Here is a 14435-nt window from a genome sequence, read left to right as displayed (position 1 = left end):
CATTGTATCTCTAAATTAATGTAGAATTTTTTTTTATGTTTAGTTTTCAAATCGTAGTATCAGCATGAATGATAAATTGCAAGATGTTCTAACAAAATTCCCTGAGGCTGTTTATGATTAGAATTCAGCAGTAAAATTGTGTATTTTATGAACTGATGCGTTTATTCATTATTACCTCTTCTCATTTCAAGAAACTGAGTAATTTGGATACCAGGCCAAACTTTTAATCTTATTTTAGATGATATTGTAACTGGGGACTACTTGCTGCAGTGCTAACAGAGATTTTAAAATGCCCTTTTAAAATTTATCTTCTCTTTTTAGCTTATAGACCAAACGACTTTCCTCACCAAGAAGGTATGCTGTATTGGTTTAGCCATAAACAGTAACATTGTACTTCAGGCTTTATTTAATGGTTTAACCAAAAATTTCAAAAGTGCCTTTAGGTATTTTGATATGAGAAATTAATGAAGTTTCCTCAGTGGCAGAGAAAATATATTTATATTTATTGCTACTTATGGAACTTCAGTGAATTAATATGAACCATTCATGGATGAGGAAGTCATCATTCACTGGTATCTGCCTTGCTAATATGGTATGTCCTGAATTGTGGATGTGATGTAAGCAGGAAAGGCCATTTTTACAACTTACTGTAGTGGCAAAGACTTGTAATGCTGCCAGTGCTTTTCTCAAAGCAAAACAGTTTTTTGTAGATATTTGACAGTGGTGAAATGGAGATAAAACTCATAAGCAAATTAATTTGAGCCTAACTGCAATACTGAGAATTCAAATGATTTTTTTTCCAGTGTGTGTGAAATCACAGCATGTGCCTGTACGAGTGCTGCTTGTTTTTTGTTAAAGTTTGCAGCTGCTTGATAGTAAGCAATAAAATTGTTTTTATTTGTTTCTTATAGGATGTGAAAATGAATGCTGAAATTTCTGATATAGAAGTGGCTCAGTCTTCTAGTTGGCGATCTCAAAACAGCTTTTTGTGCAGCTCACTGCTTTCAAGCTCAGGTTGTAAGTATTATATCACAGAAAAAAAAATCTATAGGTAACATTTTTTTCTTCTAATTTTTTTTTTTTTTTACTTGAAAGAGCGGGATACTTCTTTTCAAAAAAGAAGTGTTAGAATCATCTTAATTATCCTTCTGTGTTTTAGTTTTAGATGCTGGTTGGATGTCTTTGCCTAGGAAATGCTTCATTACATCTCACTGATAGTTGTTTGGGTTTTTTTAACTGGAACGTACAATATATATGTCACCCAAACCTATGCCAAGGAAAAGGGCTGCCCTTGAATTCTGAATCTCTGCATAATGAGTCATACTTGTGTAAGCTGTGTATCTTCTGAGGGACCAAAGAGGTGTCCTCAACGTGAATTCTTTCCAGGATCTTTCATGTGCACCAGTTAGTGTCATGCTTGTGTAGTATTTTTGCAGTGAAAGTTGAATCCACTAATTCTACTTCAATAGTGTTTTAAACTGCTTTTTCTCTATCCCCTTGTGCCTATACAGCTTGTGTTAATGTCAAGTCATGGGATCTGGGAAATGCTCAATAAAACATAGAATGTATTAGATCTTGATTGAGTACATAGGCACACCTTTGCATGAGTGTCAAAAGTAACCAAAACCAGGTTTTTAAAGGCTTTTTTTTGCATATTGATACATGGATATCAAAATGCTTCTCTTCACAAGGGTAATAACATCTCCCATTTCTTTTCAATATAGCCAGTTTGTGTACTGGGAACCTATTTGGAAAGTTGAATTCTATGTAGTGCTGAGTCCTATTTCAGGCTTCATTGCACTTTGAAAGTGTTGCATTTTAGAGTGAGTGCTGTGGTACATTACTGCTCACCAGTAAGTCCTGAGCTGATCTGATGAGGTTAAAGGTAATTGGTTTCTCTTCCTTTCAGAATCTATGGGTTGGGGTTAGTATCATTTTGCAGAGCATACTGAATAACAGCAGTGGGAATAAAGCATAGGAGCAAGTAACTCTGTACTTCAGGAGCACTTTATCTTGACTCAGAGTTGATTTTTTCCATTTTCCCAAACCTCATCTCTGTCAAACTCTTGCAAATCAAAGTACAGCTGAGCCTGTTTCGGGTATAGAGAAGAAGTAAATGATACCTCACAACATGTTCAGATATGGCCTCTAGCAGCCCCCTCCAATCTCAAGAGTTCCAAAATTGATTCACTGCAAAAATTGACTGAAATTTAAAAATGCAGCATAAATGTTCCTAAAATATTACAATGTCTTTATAATGCTTAACCTGAATTAAACAAGCTAGGACTTTGTTGTTTCAAAACTTTTTAATAAATTTTAGGCAGTTTAAAGAGAAATAGGATCCATGTGATCTGAATACCAATCTGATTAAACAGTTCTGCATATTTATTCTCTGATTCAATTGTTTTTACCAGCACTAAGTATGAAATTTCCTGGAGATAAAAAAATAAATTATTAACAAAACACTGTGGTGATTCAACTCAGTGCTTATGGCACTAAAATATGTGAATTACTCCACAGACTTTGGTTTGTGACTGTCACTTTATGCTGAAACTGATTTCCACCAGTCTAATGTGTCTTTTGAATTTGTTGGTATAGTTCTTGAGGACAGTAAAAATTCTGCAGTGATATTAGCATTAAGGAGATTTTCCAGTGAGTGGCAAATGAAAAGTCAGCTACTTCAGTCATGATAGTCACAAAAACATCATGAACTTTTAATTTCAGTAATGATATTAATTAATTATCATTTGAGACTTTGACAGCCAAGTATAATTTGACATCTTTGCTCCCAAACCTACTGTAACTTTTAATAAATCTTCTTATACATGTCATCATCTATTTTCTGTGATTAATTGTCTCCTTCTTCAGAAACAGAAGGATGGATTTTTTTTTTCTTTCATTTACCTTTTGGAGCAGTTTGCAAGCCTTTGTGATTTATGTTTCCCCATTCCATCTCTCTTCAATTCATGAATAGAGTTAATAACTAGTACTAGAAGCTTCCTTCCTAATGTGGATTTCCTGTGACTTGTAGAGAGCACCCTGAAGGAGAGCAGACTCATTTGTTATAATTTAACTTATTTGTGAGGGAGATCGTGGCATTTAAAATTAAAGTTTAAAATTGGTTGAAGAAAAAGGACAAAGAGTGTGGGAAAATAAATAAGGGAACAATGATCTGTTTCCATATACATATATATATATTTACTAAAATGTTGCCAATGCAGCAAGCAGTTAAAAATAAAGTAATTAACATCAACACTGTGTTTTGGTTCTGGTATAATTTCTGCAACTATACCAGCTTTTCCATTACAAGCATATTTTAAAATATGTTGAGGAAATGTGCTTTTATTTCTATACCCGTTTTCTTAGAAATGAAGAAGTTTAAATGAGAAAATAATTTATTCAAGGGAACATTCACTAAATATGGTTTGCAGTCTATATTAGTATCAGACCAAAATGGTTGGTCCAGACAGTCACTACTAGTTGTTATCTAAAGAGGAATCCTCAGAAACTGTTTTTACGGCCACTGTATTTTCCTGAAATTTTGAGTACAATAATCCCTAGAGTTACACATGCTTTGCATTAGCTTTGTGAATTGAGTCCTGCCTTTCTCTTTGCACATTTCATCACTCTGGGGTTTTAACCTGGATGGTTTCCCAGAAACCATATGTCGTAGAGGCTTTCTATTGTTGTTGGGAATTTATGTTCCAGGGCTCTATAAGTTGTGATAGACAACACCCTTGTGTCAACATGGTATGTAGTATGACTGATACCACAGCTGAGTAAAACCAAGTTGTCCTGAATGTAGGCTTTATTGTTATAAGAATTAATTCTAGAAGAACCTAGGGCTGCTTAAGCATAAGAACTTGGAATGACTAGAAACTTGACATTATCACTTTAAAAAATGCAAATTTAATTAGTTAGCAATGAACTTTCTTTATGATTTTTTACCTTACTTTGAATACTGTCCATGGGACATAGCATACTGACCACTGATACAGCATACAGCAGCAGAGCTTTGAACAAATTCTGAAAACTTTATGCTGAAAACTTAGAACTCACTATTAAACCGATGTCCCAAACACAGCGATTTCATTCTTCTGAAAGTAAAAACATCTCACCTGTCCTAACCAAACTGTGAAGTCTTGCCCCTTATTAAATAACCTTTGGTTATATGCTGCTACAGTTTTACTGGATCATTAAAAATTGTGCTATGGATATTGAGTAGGACCATTTTTATACATGCTTGTCCTATAAAGGAGGCCATTAGAAGGGTATGTTATATAAGCTGGTAGACATTTTCCTTCCCTTAATTACTACCTTTTGCTAAATGTTTGGATATTTGATTATTTTTCCTCAGAATTTTATTATGTTTTGTCAATTCATATTTTCTGGATTTTGATGCAATATAATATGTTTTTAAAAAGGCACTGTATGTGTACCATACAGTATACACATACTGTAGGTGTACATGAAGGTATATACACAGTATGACATTGTTTGAGCACCTGTTCAGTGTCACTTGGTGACTTAAGTCCATGCTGTGGGTAAAGATATTCCTTCACAAATTTTTGAGAGATTTGTCTTATTTTATTTAAACAAAAATTCTGGAAAAATAAATGGAAAATATTTCTTAGTGAAATAATCATTTTTTTTAAAACACAGTCTACGTTTCTTGTGCATAAGAAAGCTCTTGGCTTTGCCTGTATTACAGAGTATTAAAATCTATTTCTCTAGAAAAATAAGTCAGTTTCTCGATTCATAACCTTATGAATATTGAATATTTATTAATAAGTACTACTTGCTGAATAAATTATAATATCATATAATGAAGTACATGTTTTAAATAAAAACTAATGGTCAGTCAACCAAATCTGAGAATCATAGGTTAGAAAAGGCCTCTCAGATCACTGAGTTTGACTTAATGTGTGACTCTGAAGATGCTTAATCACCTTTTTTATGTGACTTATTTCTAGCACTTATGAAAGAGATGGTTCCTTTGGATACAAGTGCCACCAAGGAAGATTCTACTAATGTTGCTGTTAGTGAAATGAAGCCACAAGCAGAAGGCGGAAAGCAGTAGAATATTTTACAAAACCACACCAGTTTTCTCTGTGGTAAATTCCATTACACTTTTTTTTTTTTTTTTTTTTTAACAGTAGTAATTCCATCTGCTGTAGGAGTGATGCACCCCTAATGATTCAGCAATTGCCAAACACTCAAATGAAAGAGCACCAAGAGTAATTCTGATGAACTCTTGTGATAATTTAGGTGACTTGTACACCAAAGGCTTTCTGGGATTTTGCTGTTGTCTTGTATTTGCTTCTGCAGTTGTCCTAGACTAAATTTATTGTATTCCTGAATTACGAAGGGAAGTGAAATACCTGTGACATTAATCTTGGCTATGAGCTTATTTATCCATATACAGGATTTGTTCTGACACTTGTTTTTTTTATTATGTTTAACAGCATTATTAATAATGAAAAAATCTTCAGCAATTGCCTATTATTATGAGAGAGAGTAATTATAAAGTGTTGTACAGATGAAGTTGTGATTTTAGGTCATCAGTTGGAAAAAAATCATTTAAGGAAGAAGTGATAGAACTAAATTTCTCAAAGCAAGTGAAAATTCACATCTTGGTTTCAAGTTCAGTATATATATATTATAAGTTGTCTAGAATTATTCTTTTGGCCAGAACAGTTTTATCAGATGGCCTTGGTTAGGCACTTTAAAGAATTTGAATCTCACCCATCTGTATCAAGAGTGTTGAAAGGCACTTCTGTGTGGCTGTGAAAATTTTAAAAGCAGTATTTAATGTTCATTTATTTATTCTGTTTTGTTCTCTATTAGAGAAGATGTGTCATATTGATTATGAAATACTATGGAAATACAATATTGCACATTTGTATTTGTTCAGCTATCACTATTCTAAACAAATTGGACAATTTTGCATTACAGTGGTCTCAAAGAGCAAATCACAGAATAATTTTCTGCTGTCTAAAGAAATCCAAGTGTTTCTGATGGTTCTTGTTTTAACCTCTCAGCTACTTCTGGCTGGATCACTGCTAGTGTGCCTTAAAAGATTTGCCAAAACCATCAGAGTACTGTAGCACCGATAACACCATTCAAACAATTTTGTTCTGCAGTCTTCTGTCCTACTTAGGAGGACTATTTCTTCTCTGAAACACTGTCATTTATTATCACTGTAGGTGTCTCAGGTATAATTCACAGGCCATGATGTGCCATCTGAAAAGAGGACTTTCTTTTTTAATGATGAAGTGTTCTGTAGTCCCAGTGAGTGCTTTGGACAGTGCACTTCCTTGACAATCACCTTGTGTTCAACCTGTCTCAAACAGAACAAAATGCTGACAACATCAAAATCAGACACAGAAATGAGAAAAAAATTGAGTTTATTCTCTGTTCATTTTCCATGAAATTAAATTGCTTAAAATTGAAAAAAAAAATCTGATTTGGTTACAAAGTTTTCTCTACCTTTTTTTTTTTGTGTATTATGCTGTGCACGGTAGTGCTGGCATTGGCTTTTTGCAGATGTCTGGCACATCTGCTCATTCAGAGGGTCAAGAAAACAAAACAGGCACATCCTGATCTCAATGGCTATGACAGGGACAAGAAAAAAATCAACAGATAAACTTCTGCTCTCTCCAAACAGTGTGGATGTCATGAAACAGTGTTTAGCCCATGCCACAGCTACTATAAACTAAACTTTAAGTGGATCCAACATTTGTAATATTTTTTTTTATTAGATCAGAGCAGAGGTGGAAATATGGCATTTAAAATATTTTAACTGATTTGGTCTGCTGAAACTTAAAAAATTGCGAAATTAAATGTCTCCAGCTTGCAGACTTTACTTTTAGTACCTACATATTATGGCCAAAACATAGGAAAATCACTTCAAAATAGAATATGAAGCAGGAAATGATGCTCACAAAACACCTTATGTGGTAACAAGGTCTGCTGCATGGATTGCTGATGGATAAAAGCATACTCTAACAATTTTACTAAAATTTTAATGTTTTTTGGACATGGAAGTGCCTGTAGGTTAAAAAATGGGACTTGAAGAGTCTTGGCTGGGAAGTGACACCAGAAATATAATGTCCTCTCTTTTTCCTAAGGAATTTGTACAAATATAATGTCCTCTCTTTTTCCTAAGGAATTTGTAAAAATCTTAGCATTTTATGCATTTATAATTTTTTTTTTCCTGACTTGTAACTTAAAAATCTGAAATATGTATTCTTAAAAGAGGATAACTACTGCTTTATATTGTTAGAAAACTAAGGATAAGCAGTCTGTTCTCCCTTACTGTTACATCAAGTATTGAATTGACTTTTGTATTATATAGGACAGAAATTACTACTTTGTGAATAATTCTGACTTCAAGTATGTTCAGTGCTTAGTACATTTGCCTTTGCCCATGTGATTGAGTTTTCATTCATTTTATATCCTTTTATAAACTTTTCTAAAAGGGCTGGAAGATCAGAAGAGATGTCAAACCACACACTAAAAAAAAAAAGAAAAAAGAAAAAAAACCCACACTTTTACTGAGTAGACTTATGGACTCCAAAGCCAGGAAATTCTTTCTTAAATTTACCCTCTTGGCATGGCAGTCTAGATAGCATGTAATATTTGTCTCTCTCCCACCTTTGGTAGAGGTTCATATTACAAAGTGAATTTTGTTTCCTCTTTACTGAAGGCTAAAGTTCCATTCATGACATTATGTGAAACTGTCCCTTTGTGGTTTAAGAAATAATATTTTTTCCATATTGATCTGAAATAATACTCTTCTGCACAGTTTCAGTTTTTAAAGTAGAAAAGCAGATAATTTTAAAATAAAACCTTTTGTATATTTCACATCTTAAAAATTGCTGTCCCTTTTGGTAGCCAGATTTTTTTATACTTTAACCCTTTAATAACCTGTTACTCAATTCTTGCCCAAAGCAGTGGTTTTCAATAATCAAAAATGTGGTATCACACACATACAAAAAAATGATGATTTAAATCTTTGTTCTGTTTAGCATTTGGTGATTCAGGCAATTTTTTATGTATGTACTAAGTACATACAGATTTTATAGGCTAGTATCAGGCATTTTTTTTTAATGATGTGCTGAAATACAGCAGTGCTTCAATACAACATTTCAATATTGTGCTTTCAAAAATGCATTGGCCCTCTATTTTAGCATCAAATAGTTGTCACATGAATAAACTATAAATTTTATGCCCTTCAGTTCCTAATGTTTTACAGCAGACTTGAGAGTACTTAATTACTTTTGAGATTATATTTACTAAATAGACAAAATAATTTATTTTTATTGTGTAATTATGTCATTCTAAGAAGAAATGTCAAAATAAAGATAAAAATTAAAATTCTACAGTGCAAAACAAATTAAATTTATTACAATTGCTTCTCAAATTTTTGGTGCAAGCCAGTCATCAGTGATGGTGAAAGTACTCCTTGGATATTCAGAGCTCAGCCACATTTTTACTATTATAGCAAATTAAATAAAGAAAATACATTAAGAATCCATACAACAAAGAAACTACTATTCTAAAATCTATTTCTGCACTAAGGAATCTACATAGCAGTTCATCCCTGACTTGCAAGGCATAATCTCTGCACTGGGTAGCACTGAATAAAAATGCCAGTATTACTCTGAAAGGAAATCAGTAGGTATTTTTGCAACACTGATATAATTTTTATGGCTCAAAATGAGAAGTCTGCAACCTGGATGTGTTCTCATATCTATAATATGCAGAAAAGTTTTTTCATAAATTTTTGTGGCAGTGCTTGTTACAGTGGAATTTTACAGTATCTACATTAAACTTGTGTATGCAGTGTGTTATTAACAAATTTATCTCTCTCCAAGCCCTTGCCAGCTCAAGCCATCACAAGTAATCGATACTGAAGTTAATCTGAACTGCAGGTCAATATCTGATGGCACAGCCTTGTCAAAAATGGATATGCAGGAGGACATCACACAAAGTCCTGTGATTTTGATGTAATTATAGAATTTATAAGCAGTCGTTGAGGAAAACTAGAAGTAGAAGGGATGGAGAGCAATTCATGATTAAATTAAAATTTCAGAACACATTTATTTTTGATGCCTTAGCTTTAAAACTACCTTATAGCTAGTATTTACATCTGAATGAAAGTGATCCCCAAATAAAATTCCATCTTGGATAATTTTTTTTTCATGCTTAAGTACTTTCTACTCCAGCACAACTCAACTCTTTACCTTAACCATGTCCAGACTGCTGTCAATATGAACTTATTTGATTTTCTGTGTAAATAACTAAGTTAGATTTTAAAACTGAAGAATATTTTAATCCTCTGTGCAAGAGTGCAACATAGCAGAATCCAATACCCAAGCCATTCAAAAATCTGCAATGCTTCAGGGAATGTTGACAGCAAAAATGAAGGAGATTGCTGTGGTTAAAATCCAGCAACATCCAACATTTATCATTTGTGCTAACAACAAAGCTCTCCTGCTTCTAAAGCTGAAGTTGCACATCTATCATTTCTCTGGCTGAAATAATGAGATTTTTTTTCTCTTCCCCTAATAATCACAAAATCTGTAGTGTGAGAATATGCAGTGATGATATTTTTGAATTCCTAGTTGTTTTGTTTAGGAACCTACCGGGTGCTATTTGCAACTAAATATTTTTGGAACATGGATGTTAACATGTTTTTTGTTAAATTATTGCATTACAAACAAGAACTGAATAGACTTATCTCTTTTAGGATCATTTTGCTGTCTGTTTTTAGGGATATGGCTCCTTGATAGGTGTTTTGAGTAAGTCCAACAGTTGTTCTTGAGTAGTCTGTTATTTTCATCTCTCTTCACACCAGAGTTGTTTTGATCTTAGGCTGCTTTTCTCATCTGCCCATCTACAGTGCACTAAGTGCTTAGTCTAGAACCTAAAATACTCATATTGCAAAGTATATTTCTCCAGTGTGTTAATATCAAATCATCTTCCTTGTAAACAGTTGCTGGCATCTAAAATATTTCTGAAAAGTGATACTAAATTTGCTAAAGATGATCAAAAGGGTTTCTGTGTCACTCACATTGTTAAACAAGCATGGACCTGGGGAACAGCCCAATTTGTGTTTCTGGCATGAGGCTCTTCACAGAAACCACCACTAAGTTTTATACTTAGTGTGAAAAATGATGAAGGTGAGCTGTGTTTTGCTGCTGGCCAAGAGAACAGTTTGCATCAGTGGCTGTTTGCTGTATGGAGCTCAGTGCATGCACCATTTTTATTGAGGCTTTCACTGCCAGCTGCAGCACTGACAGCACCATTTCATTCAAACAGCTGCAACCATGAAAACATCATGGAGCTGGCAGAATTTTGTTACATGTTTTGACTAACAGAATGTCAACAAGACCATCAGAAACCTTGGAGTTGTTTGTTTTGTCTTCACTGGAGCAGTCTCCAGTGCAGTCATAAAGCTAGAAAATGCAGAAACCTTTGTTCAGTGTGAGCTACATCACCAGGGGGCTCACCAAGGAATGTGAATCCATTAATATGTTGTCCATTGATCCATTAAAGGTCTATAAATTAACAAAAAACTAATCTAAATTTTTTTTAAAGTGAGACAAATTATTCTTATTTGATAGTCAAAAAGTCTCTGCAAATATGGAAAAATGAAACATCAAAATCAAGAAACACTTAATTTTTCCAGAAAGCAAGTAATTTCTTAAATTTCAGTAGAGTGGAAGAGTAAAATGAAGCTCCTGATTATGTCAATCAACACACATCAATCCCACTTTGTATCATCTCTTAATGTGGCAGACTTGCTCACTTTGATTTAGACTTAACTATGTTCCATATTTAGGGAAAGTCTGTTGTGTGTGCTGTGCACTGGATAGCAAAGTTGAAATAATTCCACTGGAGGCAGCTGATGTGCTACAGAAGGAGTACTGGCTCTTGCAGTGTGTTTTAACAAATAGCACAAATGTTCAAATTTCTGCTGTGGTATTACATTACCAGAAGAAAGCAACAAATGGAAAAAATATTTTGATTGTAGGTGAGGGTGTTAATATAAGTGTCTTACTGAGGTTTTGAAGGTGTATCACTTTTAAGGCTGACATTTCTATATGTGCTTATTGGCAAAAACTGATACTCTATTTTCTTTTCCCCTTGGATCATATGAGAAGAAAATACGTTATTAACTTTTGACTTCTGGAACATGTATTACCATTTCATACTGCCAATTTCTATTTAATTTGGGGTTAGCTAAAAAAACCAAATAACCATCTAATTCTGATACTTCATTACAAGCACTCTTAATTAAGTTAGTTAATAAAAGTCACTTTCCTCCAGACCTTTGTTTCCTTTCACTTGAATGAAATACAGGTTTTTGTGCAGTTAGTATCCTAAAACTGGAGCAAAATTATTCTTGTGAACTAGCATTTTGGTTGGGACATTCCAAAATTAAGATTGCCCAGGCACTTCATACATGTGACACTCAATACATTGCATCATATTTCCCAGTCAAGTATTGTCACTGCATTAGAGTATAAAGTAACAACAAAGAATCTGCAGAATTTCAACAAATAATATGGACATGAAATGTTTCTGTGCTGGTGTGAAGTCAGAAAGGTCTGTTTAATACTTCTAAACCTTATTGTATTGGTTAATGTGATAGAAATAGGCCTAGTGGAATGAAATTCCTCAAAATTGAATTATTTCTTGAGATAAAGTCCTTGAATGTTTATCAAAGAATCCAGCTTTTTGTACTACTTTACTGTATTAACCAGAACTATTGCAATTTCCTTCAGACTTGATTTCTGAAATGTAAAAGTGTGTTCAGACTTCTAATAGCTGTGTAGGCATCAGGTATATTCCATCAACATAATTATAATTATGTCTCTTTCTTATAGACATTGACATGTATAAACATGTTCATACAGTGTAAAATTTTACCTCTCAAAAAGAAAGATTTACTTTTATGCTTGGAAACCTGACTGCAATACAACTAGCAGAAGCCTTGTCTGTAATATTAGTGGAGTTACAATTTTGTGCTGAGTTTTAGAAAAGAGGAGATAAATATTTTCTTTGTCTATTTTTTCATTGCATTCTGGGGGTATGCAAGTCTACAGAATGTGTTGGTCTGATGAACAACAAATGCTTACTGAAAAATACATGATCTTACAAAAATCATATGGTACCAAACTCCAAAACACTTGGGATAATTTGACACTGTCTCATTTTTATATTTTAATTTTTTTCAGAATCTGAGAAACGAGATTTCTAGTTCATTTAGATTCATTTTTTTTCAGTAAGACTAAATCAAATTTAGTTATATAACGAAAACCATAGTACTTCTAAATAACATCAATCCAATCTTATAAAATTTAAAAAACTCTGAAATGTGGCACCTCTTTGTTCCACTTTAATGTGGTCTAGTACAACTTTTTCAAAATAACAAAGCCATCTCTAAGGAGAGATGTTTGTTTGCTAATATGTATCAATTGTATTTCACATTTGTGACTAAATGTTTTATTTCATATCAGTTTTTCAACTGATCTAGTAATTCAATGAATACCCAAAATGGGGACTTTAATGTGTGTAGGGAGAAGCAATTATATCTTGCATCTAAATTCCAGCACTATTGGTATTCTTTCTTTAACAAAAGGCTACAAAATAAAACCAGTTTTGACTTTTTTGTGTTATGATATTTTTGTTCCAAGATAGCTTTACAAGGTATTTGCTTTTCCCATTTTTAAGGAGGAAAAAAATCCAACTTGACTATCATGAGAAGTATGTAATGAATTTTTAAAAATTTATTTAAAAAATGATCCTAGAATCATTTAAGTTGGAAAAGACCCTTTAGATCAAGTTCAGCCAAACTACTGCTTGACTGTTACTTCCTGTAAATCACATGGGTGCACATAAAATTAAGTCTACAGGCTGGATTTTCAGAACAGCTCATGCAGGTTTAGGAGCAATGCATTGTAGAAGTATAAAAGGAGGAACTGTTACTGTGTTGGTTTGATCCACAAGTCCTTACCAGCCTGTGAAGTTTGAGGCACCTTGGTTACACGCAAGGTGTGACTCTTGTCACAGCAGAACACCAGTTTTATTGTTGACTTGCCACTCTGACTTCAAAATGCCTGTGCCTGATTTATACCAATATGATGCCAGAATGAAATCTCATGTATAAAGCCTAAGTACCAATCAAAGTCCTAAGAGCTGAGATTTTGTCAAGTGATTGCAGTGTGGAGTACATGAAAGCTGCTGTTTGTGCTCTGAGTATGTTGCTGCAAGCTGAAAGCTTGGCACAGTCTGCAGATACCTTTAAGTTTGGTTAAGGCTCTACTAGGAAAGTTCATATGTTATTTTAACATCAACATTTGTACCTGCTTTCTGCAATTAGACTATAAAATGTTAGCCAATGAGGTGGTAACAAAAATATCAAACTGCATTGTACTTTTGCAGACTTGGGACTTACTCCAAGCAATTCCTGAAGGCAGGGTTGCGAGTCTTCAATGCATCTCAGGAGACAGTTGGTACCTTTGCAGGATCAAAGTTGCTAGCTGTACTTGTAATTTAAAGTATAACATAAAGACTTGTCATTTTTGTAAGCTAACATAATAAATTATTTTTCCAAGCAATGCATAGCATCTGTATTCATTTATCTAACACTGCCAAATTTTTGTAAAGGCCTGTTTTATGTAATTGATCTTTCTTAGTTTTGTGAAGTATAGATGTGTGATATGGAATTATGTTGCCCAATTTTCTTGTCTCTTGGAGCAATTGCCTTTTTTCTTTTGTTTTCTCTCTTCTACTGTGATATTTGTTTAAAAACTAAGATAATAGTTTAATATGAGACTAAGTAGATTTCTTCAAAAGTATTTCTTCAAAATACTTATAAAGATCAAAGATTTGTATACCATTAAGGACCCAAAATCTGGCAATGTATTACGGTGTTAGAGTAGGAGTGGATCTTTAATTGGCCATTACTGACAGTATTTCCAAAGGTGCCCTTAATTAGGACAGGATCTTGTGTGGACAGAGCACATCCCTCCAAATGAACCTGTTGTTGTAGTCAATGGGATCTGTAGCATCCTTCACCTCAGCCCAAAGTAAGTGGTCAGGGTTTGATCAAATTGCAGAGAACTGCTCTAACTATATAGTTTAAATCTCCACTTAGTAAAAAGGAAAATCAAGCATCTGCCTTAGATGCTTATTGCCTGCATTATGGGCACCATGTCCACCCACACAGGGGGGTCTATCCATGTGTGCTTTATCTGGATTACAGGGTAAGTTCTTTATTACCTTAAATAAGAGACACCCCTGGAGTCACTGAAATGGGATGCAGTTAAACAAGCAAAAAGATTGACTCATGGCAGTATTTAATGAAACAAAAATCATTGTTGCTGGAAAGTTCCACACAGCTAAATTTCTATGGAAGCTTT

General features: G+C 33.7%; 1 protein-coding gene across 2 annotated transcripts in view; it reads left to right on the top strand.

The window, feature by feature from the left end:
- Positions 1-13641, top strand: part of CEP128 (centrosomal protein 128) — a 100138-nt gene extending 86497 nt beyond the window's left edge. Inside the window, exons 23-25 of one of the 2 annotated variants that reach the window (XR_013774555.1) lie at positions 912-1017; positions 4974-7092; positions 7131-8384. Coding sequence is in view for 1 of the 2 variants with exons in the window: in XM_079308054.1 (XP_079164180.1) it covers positions 912-1017; positions 4974-5080 (213 nt within the window). In the remaining variant the exon portion in view is untranslated. Of the gene's footprint in view, positions 1-911; positions 1018-4973; positions 7093-7130; positions 8385-13455 lie in introns of those variants that run through there. The other variant, XM_079308054.1, reaches the window with a different exon arrangement.
- The last annotated feature ends 794 nt before the right edge of the window (positions 13642-14435 follow it).

Source organism: Erithacus rubecula (assembly GCF_903797595.1).
Source record: "Erithacus rubecula genome assembly, chromosome: 6".
In the NCBI taxonomy this organism is placed as follows: Eukaryota; Metazoa; Chordata; class Aves; order Passeriformes; family Muscicapidae; genus Erithacus; species Erithacus rubecula.
This window is presented reverse-complemented; position numbering and strand designations above follow the sequence as displayed.